Source organism: Rhinatrema bivittatum, chromosome 2, assembly GCF_901001135.1.
Source record: "Rhinatrema bivittatum chromosome 2, aRhiBiv1.1, whole genome shotgun sequence".
Classification (NCBI taxonomy): domain Eukaryota; kingdom Metazoa; phylum Chordata; class Amphibia; order Gymnophiona; family Rhinatrematidae; genus Rhinatrema; species Rhinatrema bivittatum.
In genome coordinates, this window is record NC_042616.1 from 493562927 (window position 1) to 493578413 (window position 15487).

Genomic DNA, 15487 nt, shown 5'->3' on the forward strand with positions numbered 1-15487 from the left:
GACTCCCTCAAACGCTTCTTGTTTCAGATATATTTTAAAAAGTTTTTATTATGAGTTTTTGCCTCTATGGCCAACTTCATTTCAAATTCTCTCTTCGCCTGTCTTATCAATGTTTTACACTTAACATGGCATCCTGCAGGGGTGTATATACTAGGGCTGACGTCAGATTGAAATCTGAGCCGTCTCCAACTGCTATCAGGAGCACACTATACCCATTGGTCCTGAGTCCATCTGCTACACGCTAGGAAATTATTTTTAACCAAAGTAAAATTTTAATTTGGAATATACCATCAGTGAGTTCATTCTGCTCTTTCCAGTGTACCTACCCAGAAGAGCTGATGGTAACACACAGGGAAGGGATTCCACCTAGGCATGAAAAATATCCTTCCTCCAATTAGACAAGAACCCACATCCGAGGTCAAAAGGACTGCAACTTTACAATTTAGGCTTAGTCCCAGGATTTATTGTGGCCCCAGCAAAGTTTAGCAAACACCCTGAATCAAGGTTACATGTTTGGAAATCTTCCTGAATATAGAAATGGTAAATTTCAGTCTATTTACAACAAAACAGTCCATATGGAACTAGTAAATCAAGAGTGGGCAAGGCAATGGGCTCAAATTCTTGTTGGTCTGGACTAATCTCCATTGGGGAAGTAATGGTGCATTCTGTGGATTTGTACAGCATTACATGTGTCCAGTAGTGCTTTAGAAATGATAAATAGCAGTGGAAAATGGGCATATGGAAGAAACTGGCAACTCCAGTGTGAAAATTAGTGAAAGCATCACTGAACTAAAAAGGATAGGCGACTACTTTATGGCCAGCAGATTACAGGTTCCAAGACAGCATATGTCAGGAAAATCTCATTTCTTTAACTGGGTTATCATGGAATACAAACCAGGAAAGTATTGAATGTAATGCATTTAGATTTCTGTAAGACTATTGACACCATTTCTTATGGAATACTGTAGACTTTCCTAAAACGATAAACTATGTGAGAAACTAGTCAAGTGATAGGCAGAGAGTTAACGTAGAGAAAATTAAGGTGACACATGCAGTGCCACGGGAATAGACTAAGTTCCATATTTTCATAAGTAATATTACAGAAGAGCCAGTAAGGAAGGTATGTCTCTCTGCAGATAACATCTGTACAGATCTGCAGTTTTCTAACATAGGAAAAAAATACAAGGATCTCTCTAAGTATTGGGGCTTCATTTTTGTAGTTTATAAACTTTTAAATATTCACAGAACAAAGAACAAAATTGTTCATCTAAGTATTTGTTCCTTTCTACACTTGTAAGAACTTCAAATCCAATTACAAAGTTTTCTTTACTATAAAGTAACTTGGGTGTTGTATATTTGACATTTTTGGTATTCATGATCCTTTCTAATACTTAAAAAGGAAAAATACATCATTTAAAGAAAAAAGTAAAATACTCCATCTAGTGCACAAGCACTTGAGTAACCATTCCAAAAGGTTTTACACATTTTAATTTTTTTTCTTTGTACAAAACCAATCCCTCTTTTTAAAATAAACAAAAAGTTCCCAAACCCCCCCCCCCCAAACCTTTATTTTATCCCAGTTGCCACAAACACATTGCATATGACAACTTTCACATGCAGATTCCATGCCTTAAAAGTTTGCTCTTAAGTAGAATCCTTACATCTATGCAAAAACTTGTGGACTTTTCATAGTCATCACGTGCTACTGAATAGTTGGCATGTATTTTAAACAGGAGCAAACAAGGAGCCACGCTGCAATAAGCAGTTATTCCTGCATGTGCCTTGAGAATCCCAGGTAATGAGGACAGAGTTAATATTAGTGCTTCACTAACATGTTAGGAGCATGTTCAGAAACGGTTTCTGAAAGCAAACCGGAGTTGTGTGTAGTGGAACCAGGGGCACGCAACATCAATCCTCAAAATCCGCAAACGGGTCCGTTTTTCAGGATTATGGAAACATGCCAATTATAACCAGCGATTAGACCAAATATATTCAAATTTGAAGGTTATTTATTGTGGGTATCCTGAAGACCAGACCGATTTGTGGCTCTCATGGACCAAAGATGCCCCAACCTGCAGTAGAAAATAAAAAATAACTTTTTAAATTTAATTTTTAAGGTATGTAAACTCGCACAACTGGAATGCACTCAAGCCTCAGCAATACCATGGATATCTTGGGTGCCCCACCCAAAAAAATCCAAACAAAGATAAACAATATCATAACCATCATTTCACAGAATTCTGAAGGCACAGATCAGGCAGCACAGCAATCTCTCTCTGTGAAGAACGTCTGTACAAAACAAAAAATGAACTGGCAAAAAAAAAAAAAAAAAATCATCGAACAATTTGAAACAGTACACTTAGCATTAATTTCCTGCACTCAAACTTTCAATCACACACTGCTCAGTCCAAACGTTATAGTTTCCCTCTGCTCTTTAGATATGTTGATATGGCTTCTTGGCACCACCTCTACTCTGGCAAGAGGGCAAAATTAGCAAGTATCATCATGGCACTCTGAACATTTACTCATCGGATCCTGCTGATCTCTTCTGCGCCCTTTTGCGAGGAGACCTTCTTGGTGAAGCTTTATCTACAAGAAAAATACAAAACAAAACATTTCATTTAAACTACAAAATTAGCCAGATTTATACAATACTACAAGCATCTCAATATCTGGTTGGCACAAATAGCAAAATCCAGAAACTAAGTTCTTGGCCCATAACCCCTCCAAGGAAGTAGTGCAAAGGAGAACTAGAGAAATGATCTGAAAGAGAAGGTACAATATTTTATGCCTTCTCAAAACTACAAACTAGCGGGCCAATACAGTAAAAGTTGCGGGAGACCGGGCGATTCAGTATTCAAATTAGAGCCGGCGGTAAAAAGAGGCGCTAGGGACACTAGCGCATCCCTAGCGCCTCTTTTTGGACAGGAGCGGCGGCTGTCAGCGGGTTTGACAGCCAACGCTCAATTTTGCTGGCGTCGGTTCTCAAACCCGCTGACAGTCACGGGTTCAGAAACCGGACACCGGCAAAATTGAGCGTCTGGTTTTCAACCCACGAGCCGCCTTAAATTTTTTTTTTTTTTTTAACTTTTTATAACTTTCGGGACCTCCGACTTAATATCGTCATGATATTAAGTCGGAGGGTGCACAGAAAAGCAGTTTTTACTGCTTTTCTGTGCACTTTCCCGGCGCCTGGAGAAATTAAAATATGCGGCTTGGCTGCACATTTTGCTTTCTGAATCACGCGGGAATACCTAATAGGGCCATCAGCATGCATTTGCATGTTGCGGGTGCTATTAGGTTTGGGGGGGGTGGACGCGCGTTTGACCCCTTACTGAATAAGGGGCAACGCTAGTGAGTCGAAAACGCATGTCCAATTGCGGGTTAACAATGCGCTCCGCCAGAGCGCACTGTACTGAATCGGCCTGTTGGTTATTTACAGGTTGACACAGACATTAGTCTTTACACATGATAATCACCACATTCTTCCAAAAGACAGGGATCCCAATGGTGGTTGTACGAGGATAAGGGGAAGAATAAAGCAGCATCGAAAGACAAGGGAAACTAAACATACATAAGACGTGCCATGCTGGATCATACAAAGACCAATCGAGTCCGGTTAATGCTTCAAATACCTTTCATGTATTATCTAAAAACAGACATATTGTACAATGAAACCCTAACCGAATGCGACTAGGTGGATTATAAAATACTCATTAAACCAGCTTTGACCACCTTGTATGTAAGCATTGACTGCAGCTCCCCACTGCAATCTAATCAAGCTACTTGTGTCCTTGTAGGAGTTATAGAGCAGCTGGAATCATGGATCTCAAGAACATGCAAACATAAAACCTTTCAAATTTTTCCTATAGCTATAGATTCACTCAACAGGGCAGCACTTCAATCTAATCACATCGTGGACTTAAGTGGAAATACTCAGGTAACTTTATATTCTGCAATTGCCATGGAATGCCCTGTTGCTCATGCAATCATGAGAAACAGTAGAAGCGGCAGCCCATGCATCTCTCCCCATTCCTATCCACAATTTGAGCTTGGCATTAGGAGGCCAGCAGTGGTATCTTACACCACAATACATTACAGTATTTCATGCTCTTTAAAGCAGGACATTACAGCCCTTGACTACAGAGGATGTGGCCTGAGGTACTGTGCTTCTTAATGCCAAGCTCAGACTGGAGGTGACAGCAGAAAATTATTTGATATATACACACATATACGGGCATGTGGAGGTGTTATTTAACATGCCAAGTCCATGCACATTGCTGCAAAAATATTAACTCTTGCCAGAGAATCTACACTTGAGCTGTCATAAGAAACCAGAAGTATAGAAATACTATTTTAAAATAATGTAGATAGTACAAGCATGTGCCCTAGCTAAATTTGGTACTGTGCAGAGTTAAATATAAAATATCAAGGTTAGTAAAATTAAGCTGTGAATACCATCAAGGATAGTAACACCATTGTACTTTGCCTCTGAGTATATATCATCTCAACTTCTTATTATAAAACACAATTTAAATACCTAGCTAAAAAGTATAAATACTACAGTAAGAGTGCAGATGTCCGACTACTGCCCGAGGTGCTTATAACTATAAAAAGAAAACTTTTTGCAATAACTGATACAATATAATTACCTGACTGATTCAAATGGTGATAAATCATTTATTTTATCTGTGTTTTCAAATTTTCTTCTCTTTGCCTATCCATATCTACTACACCACTATCATCCCAGATCTCAACACAGCACCAGCAGCTTTCCCCCACCACTACATTAGTCTGAGATTCCAGGTACAAATACAAACTAATGAGTAACCCCAAGCTAACCTATAAATCAGTTTGAAACAGATAAAGGAATTGTGAAGTTTCATAAAAGTTGTTTACAACTTTTCAATAGACCTATAAGACTGCTAGTGATCTAAACTTCACAAGAGTACTACTTTATTTAAAAATTATAGTAGGATATAATTTATGTTATGAGCTGTTCTATATTATTTATGCCATCAGAAAAATATGAGACTGAAAAACATGTGGGAACTTATTTATAAGCCAAAGCCATAATAATGGATTAAGTAGAAAATGAAGAAAAATTCTCATTACTCAAGGCCTCACTGTGAGCTATTTATCAAGGAGACCTTGAATAATAATAAATGTGCTTGGTTGCTGCATGCCACCATTGTGCTAGAAGTTATTATCGACTCATTTGGTTTATCTTTTTGTAGCAAGTAAACTACCTATTAATTATTCCTTCGTGTTTTCTCCAAATGAAAAACAAGCATGTCCAAAAAAAAAAAACAAAAACAAAACATAACTCAGGATTCAATGTTTTATTGGAAAGTTTTAAGGGCTTTGAAAAACTATTTTGGGTTCTAACTGTAAACCCAAGGACTATATTTGTTGGAAAGGCTATTCAGTAGAAACAGGACAAACCAGTTTAGAAGTTAAAGTTATCAAGGTTTTATTATAGCAGCAACCATCGTTATCATCAATTAAATAGGAAAAACAAGCTCAAAAGCTGCCATTTGAAACCACAAAGTATGATAAAATGCCATTCTCACCTCGTCTATTCTGCACTGAAGCATCAAGGAAGCAAAAACAAAGACAGCAAGAGAAGTTAGAAAGAAACAGCACAAGCAGTGTGAACCCACACACAAACAGTAGATCATCTAGGACTGGCAATTTTACACAGCAAGGTAATCTATCACAAATTAGCGAGTTGCTTAAAAATATTTTATAAACTGGAATAATCTGTGGTGTCAAGAATTTGATCAATGGAGTAGTGATCTTTCCTCAAGGAAAATATTAATCCTAAGCATATCTATTTACACTGTCCTTGAAGGGATACAGGATTATGAATGCAGCTTTTGGCAACTGAATCCCACAGGAAAGGAAAACTGGTTTTTACCTGCTAATTATCATTCCTAGAGTACCACAGGTCAGTCCAGGCTCCTGGGTTTTGCCTCCCTGCCACCAGATCGAGACAAAGAAAGTTTCACATACACACTGTACATAACCCAGAGTGCCACCTGCAGTCCTTCGGTAATGACCTGTACCCAAGCCAAGATGACAGCAACAACCTTAAATTTCTTTTTTTTTCAAAATCGTTTTTATTATTAAGGAATGTGCGTCTACAGCTATATCAGCCTCAATAGAGGCAATTCATGCCAACCAGAAACAAAAGTATAAGAGAAACATGGCTCAACAGAAACTGTTGTACAGTTAACAATTCAAGTGCTGCAGCCGCACACACGCCCCTTCTTTTCTCATTGTATACCACTCCCCCCACTCAAGTCATAGGACACCCACCACAAGCACACACACACGTCCATCCAAACATCCTCCCACTAACTCCCTTCCCCCCCCCCCCCAGGGGATGGTGTTTTAAGAACAAACAGCAATGGAATCAAGCGTGTACAGTAACAATAAATCTGAAAGAGAAAATATGGCACAGTCCCAGCAAACTTGTGAACCTAAAGGCATTGGGGTAATCACGGTTCTGTCCACGTAGTATGGTATCCAGTAGAGTTGGGTTTGTATATCCAGAGGTAGTAAGGCAAAACAAGCAGTCCAATGAGCCATAGAAGTAGCATCCAAAGTGCGGCCCGTTGAAATAGTATCTAGGCGTGCCAGCTGCATAGTTGACGCAAGTTTAAAGTACCAAGCTCTCAACAGAGGCTGTGTCGTGGGGTCAATCCATAAAGCCAATATCATCTAGCAAGCTAAGAGGATAGCGGTGCGGCTAAAACGTCCAGCAGCAGCAGTGTGCGGGGTAATATTGCCGCGTAACCCAGACAGCAACAGCCTCCCCGACCGCAGAATATGGGAAGCAGTGCAGCAAGCCACATGTGACAAGACGCCATCCCAGAATGTTCGAAGGGTCGGGCACTGAAACAGCCGGTGAGCCAAAGTGCCAGGTGCAGCACCGCATTTAACGCATTGGGGTGAGGGTAAACGGCCCATACGGTGGCGAACGTCACAGACAATATGATGTAGGATCCAGAATTGCAGTTCCCGCAGGGTAAGGTCGGGCACAGTGGCGGTCATAGTTTTGAAACATGTAAGAATGTCCACAGAAGAAATAGACCGCCCCCAGGCTTCCGTCCAATACTCCGCCAGGGTGTTCAGATGGTGAGGTTGTCTATTTTTTCGTCCCAATATGCACCAGCCCCTTATGGTGTTATGTAGAAGAGCGGTGTCAAAGAAGCGTTGGGCAAAGCTAGACTCCTTACGAAAGTCATCCGCTGTCCACTTAAACGACTGGAGATAATGGCGAGCTTGGAGGTATGCAAAGAAGTGTTTAGACGGTAGCGCATAATCTCGAGCCAAAGTTGCAAAGTCCTGTACCACTGGAGTATCCGGGAGATAGAGATGAAAAATAAACGGCAGTCCCTTTTGAAGCCAGTCTTGGAAAATCGCCCAGCAATCCAATCCAGGTGGGAATTTCTTGTTGCCCAAAAGCGGCATTAACAAAGAGGCAAGTCCCTGGAAACCTTCCTGCTGACGAAACCAACGCCAGGCTTGCCTACAAGGATGTAATAGTTCCTTGGGGATAGTCAAGGCGCTGTAGGTGGCTGTATCAGCTTGAATCAAATACACTGGAGACCACGGGGCCGTCATACTGATAAGCAAATTGTCTTCACAATAAGAGTATTGGTCCAATAGCCATTCCCCCACAAAGCGAAGCTGGCATGAGGCGTTATACAGTCGGGTATCAGGCATATTCAATCCCCCCATCTCCTTAGAGTGTAATAATACAGAATACTTAAGCCGCGCCCTCCCCCCTGCCCACAGAAATTTTTGAAAAGAGCGTTGTAACCATAAAACATCAGCATGCAAGAGCCAACAGGGCAACATATGAAGCTTATATAGCAACTTTGGTACCAATGTCATTTTAATCAGGGCACATCGCCCAAACAGGGACAGCGGAAGTGTAAGCCAGGCAGTCAGTTGGGCCCCCAAGTCAGATAACGTATTCTTAATATTAAGGGCGTAAAGCTCAGTCAAATTTCTAGGTATCCAGACCCCTAAATACTTTAACTTATCCAAGGCCCATGCAAAGGGAAACCAGTCACCCCAACCCCGTGCCGTATCAGGTGTAAGCGCCAGGGCCTCAGATTTAGCATAATTGATAGTCAGACCTGCAATCCCTTTGAAGGAGGAGAAGTGTTGGATAATCACAGGGACACTCTGCTTGGGCCTGCCCACAAACAACAGGATATCGTCTGCGAACACCAGCTTCATTTGATGCCGCCCTATGCGGAGGCCTGCAAAGCCAGGGTCTGAGCGTAATTTAATCGCTAGGGGCTCGATAGCCAGCACAAAAAGTAAAGGGGACAGGGGGCAACCCTGTCGCACCCCACAGTGTAGAGAAAAAGGTGTAGTTAATGCGCCATTAATGAGGCGGCGTGTGCCAGGGTTACTATATAAAACCTCTAACCATGTGACTATGTTACCCACCAAACCATACTGGCGCATGCTCCAGAACAAGTAGTCCCAAGAAAGCGAGTCAAATGCTTTCTCAGCATCTAAGCTCAAGACTAGAGCATCTGTCTGCCTATGGAAACTAAGTGCTGCAATAAGCCTACGGACATTCTTCACTCCCTGTCTGCCCTTAATAAAACCTGTCTGGTCTGGGTGTATCAATGTAGGTAGCATAAGGGCTAGTCGAGCCGCCAGCACAGCCGCAAATATTTTTAAGTCACTATTTATCAAAGAAATAGGGCGGTAGGAGCCTACATCGTGGGGATCCTTCCCAGGCTTAGGTATAAGCACAATGGTAGATTGATTCTCAGAATCATTTAAAGACTTATCTTGGAGCAAATTATTAAAGTAGGGAGTCAGGACGGGCAGAAGCGAGAACTTCAAGATTTTATAAAACTCGGGCCCGAGGCCGTCGGGCCCCGCTGCCTTCCCCAATTTCAAGGTGTGAATAATGGCGTGTACTTCACTGTCTTTAACAAGAGCATTCAACATCTCCAATTGCGGTGTGGTTATTTGTGGCCAAGGGAGTCCCTGAAAGAAGGCAGCCGCAGCCTCCGCAGGACTGGGTTTTTCCCCATATAAATTCTGATAGTATTCTAAAAACCTGTCCCTAATCGCAGCCGGTGAAGTTAAGTGAGTGCCCTGCTTATCTTTTACGCTCGTAATGAGAGACTTTGGCCTCCGGGTGCGCACTAGATTGGCCAGCAGTTTACCGGGTCAGTTGCCATGTTTATATAGTTGAAGTTGATAATAGCGGAGGGATTTAGTGGCCCCCTGGTACAGAAAATCCGCCTGGATATTGTCCACCCCCATGTGCGAGGCTGCCAGATGGGAGAGATACCTCTCCGCCCAGGACATCAGACTGTCTGCTTCCAGGGAGACTTGTTGGCTCTTTGTGCTCCGCTGACGATTGATGTACGCCACCGTGGTCGCGTTGTTGGACAATATCCGGACCGCTCGATGCTGGAGAAACTGTTCCAATGCCAGACGCACCACCCTTATTTCCAGCCGATTGATGGACCACTTGGACTGTTCTGGTGTCCATAACCCCTATGCCGACCGTGACTGGCAGACTGCCCCCCAGCTGGATAGGCTGGTGTCCGTGGTGACCACCACCCAGTCCGGAACCTCCAGGGGCATTCCCTGGGCCAGATGTAGCGGGTCCAGCCACCACCGGAAACTGTCCCTGGCGCACTGGGGAAGCGGAAGGACAAGCTGATAGTCTCGAGACACCGGTTCCCAGCGGGAGAGTAGTGCCCTCTGCAAGGGGCATAGATGTGCGAAGGCCCAGGGTACGAGATCTATGGTGGATGCCATGGACCCGAGGAGCTGCAGGTAATCCCAAGCCGTGGGAGCTGTGAGGGTAGAGAAGCGATGTATCTGATCCCGGATAGATTGCGCCCGATCCGGCCACAGATAGACCCTGCCCTTGGCCGTGTCGAAGCATGCTCCCAGAAAATCCAAGATCTGCGACAGTAGGAGAGTGCTCTTGGAGAAGTTGATGACCCAACCCAAGGATTGGAGGAGCTGTACCACCCGCGAGACCGCAGCATGTCCCTGAGCGAGAGTCTTGGCACGGATGAGCCAATCGTCTAGGTATGGGTGCACCAAGATGCCCTCCCGCCGGAGGGCTGCCGCTACCACCACCATAACCTTGGAAAATGTTCGAGGAGCGGTCGCAAGGCCGAACGGGAGCGCTTAGAATTGGAAGTGTTGTCCCAGAATCTTGAATCGAAGGAACCGCCGATGCTCCTGAAGGATGGGTATGTGTAAGTAAGCTTCCATCAAATCCAGCGACGCAAGGAATTCCCGTGTGAACCGCCGCTATTATGGACCGTAGGGTCTCCATCCGGAAGTGTAGCACCCTGAGAGACTCGTTAACCATCTTGATATCCAGGATCGGGCGAAAGGAACCGTCCTTTTTGGGGACCACAAAATAGATTGAATAGTGGCCGGAGCCCACTTCCTGTGGGGGTACAGGTATGATGGCTCCAAGACCTAGGAGTCTGTCGAGGGTCTGACAGACCACTAGCTGCTTGTGCGGGGATCCGCAGGGGGAGAAAAAGGAACCTGTCTCTTGAGGGTCTTACGAATTCCAATGCGTAACCTCATCTTAAGATGTCCAAGATCCACTGATCGAGGTGATGTGAGCCCACTCCCCGTAGAAGAGCGAGATGCGTCCCCCGATCGTGGGTGTCGGAGTGGGACCCTCTGGCATCATTGGGCAGCCTTACTGGCAGCCCTGTGGGGCACCCCATCCCTGGATGGCCTGCGGCCCCGAAAGGATCGGGTCCACGACTGAGACCTGGTGGAAGGAGGCCGGGGTGTCGACTGCCTGGTGGCGCGGGACCTATGCTGCGTTCGGAAGCGGTTTCTGGCGGGAGTGAAGGACCTGGGGCCCGAAGATCTAGGTCTATCCTCAGGTAGCCGGTGTACCGCATTTTCCCCCAGAAGTTTGATGATCTGATCCAGATCCTCCCCGAACAGAAACTTACCCTTGCACGGCAGAGATCCCAACTGCGCCTTAGACGATGAGTCCACTGACCAGTTCCGAAGCCACAGGAGCCGATGTGCCGAGACTACCGAGACCATGGATCTAGCCAGTACTCTCACAAGGTCATAAAGGGCATCTGCTCCATAAGCGACCACTGCTTCTAGGCGATCTGCCTGTGAGGATTCCTCGGGTGGGAGAGCCTGCTAAGTCAACTGTTGTACCCAACGAAGAGCCGCCCGCTGCACCAGGGAAGTGCAGAGTGCTGCCCGAAGCCCAAGGGCGGAGACCTCAAAGACCCTCTTGAGGTAGACCTCCAGCTTCCGGTCCTGCAGGTCTCGCAGTGCCGTGCCCCCAGTTACCTGAATGGTTGTACGTTTTGTAACTGCCGAGACTTCTGAGTCCACCTTTGGGACCCTAAGGAGGTCTAGTACCTCCTCCGGGAGGGAGTAGAGCTTTTCCATCGCCCTGCTGACCTTTAGAGAAGATTCGGGAGCATCCCATTCCCTGGCTATCAGTTGCATAAAGGTGGGGTGGTTAGGGAAGGCTCTCGCTAAGGGACGGAGCCCCACCAGGATGGGGTCCCCGGTCCTGTGGGTGCTGGCACTTCCTGTGGCAGGTCAAGGTCCAGCTCCTGGAGAATATGAGGAATGAGGTCATCTAACTCTTCCTTCTGAAAAATACGCAACACTCTGGGGTCGTCACCTTCCAGGTGGGCTGTCAGGGGAGGGTCATCCAGACCCTGCAGCGGGTCCTAGAGAGCTGGATCGGCCCCTGAAGCGCCACCCGCTGACGGGGGGAGTGCCAATCCTATCCGGGAAGCCCCTGCCGAGGATCCTGAAGTGCCGGACCCCGGGGTGTCCCCCACCCTGGGGGCCTTGGGTGGTGGAGGTGCTGACGCTGGATCAGGGACATGGCCCATGCTTGCCATGTAGGCTTGATGCATTAATACCACAAATTCCTTAGTGAAATGAGAGGGCCCCGTGGGAGGCAATGCAGGAGGGTCCCCAGGCAGCCCCCCGGGGCCCAAGGGCTGAACCGGGGTGAGAATCGGGAGAGAAATGTCCAGGAGATCCTTCATCTCCTCTTCCTCCGTTCCTGCACACGTTGCCTCCGAAGCCAAAATGGCCGCTGTTCCTGCCAAAGACGGGATAGGGGCCGACCCAGGCAGAGGCAGGCGTGCTGCTGCAGCGCGCGAAGAAGGCCGTCTCGCCGGCAAAGAGGTGCCCTCCTCACCAGGGAGGCACCGCGAACATACCCCCTTGCGGGACAGCCGGGACCCCGGCTCTCCACAGGCGGCGCATCGCTTGGATCGTGGCATCGGCACCGCGATTTCGGGCTGGAGGAGGGGGGGGCTGCGAGGTAACCAGTGCCGCGGGCAGCAGGGAAACGCTTCTGCTGTCCCTGGCCCCACAGTAGAGAACTTATTCTCCTCAGTCGGTCCCGAGGAATGCGCGTCTCGGGACCGCGGGCCGAATCACGGCGCGGGGGGGGGGGGGGGGGGGGGGGGGGGAAGAGGCTGAGCCCGCCAGCAGTCACCCCCCAGGAGAAAGCAGGTCCAGCCACAGAAAAAAAAATCTGAAAGAAATCCCACAAACCTACCCCAAGATCAGGAAACAGGGAGAAGGACACAGAGAACAAGCGCTGTTTGCAAGGCTGAAGGGGCAGAGCCTGAAGGAAAACAGACCTGCCTTTGCTTTCTTTTTTTTTTTTTTTAAACAAACTTGATTCACCAACAAACAGAAATTGTATAGAAACAGGGAGAGAATACAAATCCTACAATCCCAGGGGAGCTAAGGCTCCCCAGCTCCGATCTGCTGGAATCAGAATACTGAGAGCATACTGAGGGTGCACTGACTTATAGAACAGCACCCTTGAAAGTTCTGTTCTGACTCCATCTGCTGGACAGGGGACATAACCCACCGTCTGGACTGATCCTGGTATGTACAGGGAAACTGGAGCTTGAGGTCTCTAAAAATTAGCGCTCTCAGGGACATTCTGTCATAGGGGCCACATGGTCCAGGTCTAAACTGGGGTCATGCTGATCCACTATTATCATTTCATGCCGCTGGCATTGCTTATATGCTTTAAGAGGACTCCTACCTTTCTTCGACAACAGTGCTTTCAGCGTTGCCATTTTTTGGTACTGAATTTTTCTTATGATTTTAGAATTTTTTTTTCAGCCGCTGTTAGGCAGCCGATTAGATCTGTTACCATCTGAGAAGTGGACAAAAACAGACGGAGGGAGATCGCGTGATGACAAACTCTCACATGCTCGGAACAGAATCCAGATGTTTCTAACCTAGAGGAGAAAATGTACCAAAATGGCACTGTCAAATGCTGCCACCTCATCTTGTGTGGTTGTATGTGATGCTTGTCCAGAGAACTGTACAACAGGGTCAGCTACTTTTCATGAATAACTCACTCTCCTTGAGGATTCTGCTCCCATTCATATAGTTATGTAGCTATAAAAGTCAGCTATTTAAACAGCCACGATAGGAAAACCTCAAAGTGACCCATTTACACAACCTTCCTTTTTTAGCTACATATCCACTAGTGGGCACAATATTCTGTGGTAGACTGCAGAGGAAGAACTTCATACAAAACCTTGTTAAATGCATCATGGCTCCTTTCCTCAGGCTGGTTTGGCTGTGAGAAAGTTAAGGGCAACTTGTCAGAACATGTTTGACTTATCTCTTGCAGTCTTACTGCAAGGGATAAGTGGGAACAATCATCCCTGATGGAGAAAGGCAGTCACAGAGGGGATACTCTCCTGGTCACCCATACAAAAAAATGTATGTTGCTTATTCAGCTTCACTGGTCGTCACTATTCATGGTCTTGTTGGAAGAAAAAGTTCAGTAATGGCTCAAAAGGAAATAATACCATTGACTTGTAGCATCCAGCAGTCCTGGAGGCTCCTATTTAAGTACTAGTCAAACCCAATCCCACTCAGTTTCTAATTCACAGGATCAGTGTCTTTGGCAGTATGGCTAAAGGTTAGTCTTCATTACCATATATTATACAATCATGCATTTTAAAAATATATTAGATTTGTATTCTAAATTACTTACTGATCTGATTCAGAGTTTCTTGAGGAATCCAGCTCATATCCACATCATTCTGACTGGATGTGCCCATCTCCACTTTCTGCACTGGTCTCTTTCTCTGCGTAAAAGAAATAAAATATTCAGTACTATATAAAACCTTGTACATAAGGAAGAGGAAATTAAAACTTTTTCCTACAGTTTAAAACAATGTGGCATAGGCTAAATGGTCACAAGATCAAACGTCCCATTTAATGTTATTATGAGTCACTTTAAGAGAAAAAGGTGATATTTTTAGCAGCAGACGTTTGTACGAGTATTAAAAGGAGATGGAGTCATAGCATCACCAAATAGGAATGGTCACTACAAGCAGTGCAAAGCAACTATCTCAATTTACAAACTGAGTGCAGTTCCATATAAGTGACAGTATAAAAAGTACATAGTAGATGATGGCAGAAAATCTCCTCAGTTAGTTTTGTCCATACTGCCAAAAAAAATATCCTAGCTGACAGTGTTACCACCTCTAGGATGTCACTTTATCCAAGATAATTTGTTAGCTTTTTGCACTATATTCCATTTCCCTGGGTAGCTGAGTATGCAAGACCCTTTTCTAGTTACACTCACAGCACCTTTATATCCTATAACAAAATCCCATAATAATCTATACAGTCACTGAGTACAGCTGTTACCCAAATATCTGGCCTTAGGTCCCTGTGGCCTTTCCAGATAGTGACCTGTCATCAACATGCTGTACCAACACAGTCAAAACATATCAAATCCAGCTATACAAGAGGCCTTCTGTTTCTGCTAAGAATTATAGTTCTAGCTATAACTATACTTGCAGTATGTCAGACAAACCCAGCTGCTCATTTCTTGCACAAGCTTCACTTTTTTTTTTCCAACTAAGAATCCTCTATGCTTATTCCATGCTTTCTTCAATTCCATTATTGTTTTAGCCTCCACCATCCAATCAAAAGGGTATTCCATGCATCTACAACACTTTGTATGAAAAAAATGTATTTCTGACATTACCTCCTTTGGAGACACATATGTCCACTTGATCTAGAACTTCCTTTCCAATGAAAAAGGTTTGTATCATGTGTACTAATATCTTTCAGATATTTGAATGTCTATCATACCCGCCCCTTTCACATTTCTTCTAGGGTTATAGCCTTAAATTTCATCTCATGACTTCTGGTGCAGAACTTGCACCATTCTGTAGCCCTTTCTCTGGACTGCCCCTACTCTGATTATATCTTTTGGAAGTATGACCTACTCAAAAGCACAATAACCTTTTTCTATTAGTTATGTCTCTCCTGATGGACTAGTATTCCTATCATCCTGGCCACTGCCTTATTGCATGGATTCACTACCTTAAAATCATCAAGATGTAACTACTCCAAGGTTTCTTTCCTGTTCTGGAGACATCAGTAATTGTTCCCACATGTATATTTC

General features: G+C 45.1%; 1 protein-coding gene across 1 annotated transcript in view; it reads right to left on the bottom strand.

The window, feature by feature from the left end:
• Nucleotides 1–447: 447 nt before the first annotated feature.
• Nucleotides 448–15487, bottom strand: part of SSR1 (signal sequence receptor subunit 1) — a 61312-nt gene continuing 46272 nt past the window's right edge. The window contains exons 7-8 of the mRNA XM_029590609.1: nucleotides 14060–14153; nucleotides 448–2589 (exon numbers count right to left, since the gene is read on the bottom strand). Coding sequence (XP_029446469.1) covers nucleotides 2522–2589; nucleotides 14060–14153 — 162 coding nt within the window. The 3' untranslated portion in view covers nucleotides 448–2521. The remainder of the gene's footprint in view (nucleotides 2590–14059; nucleotides 14154–15487) is intronic.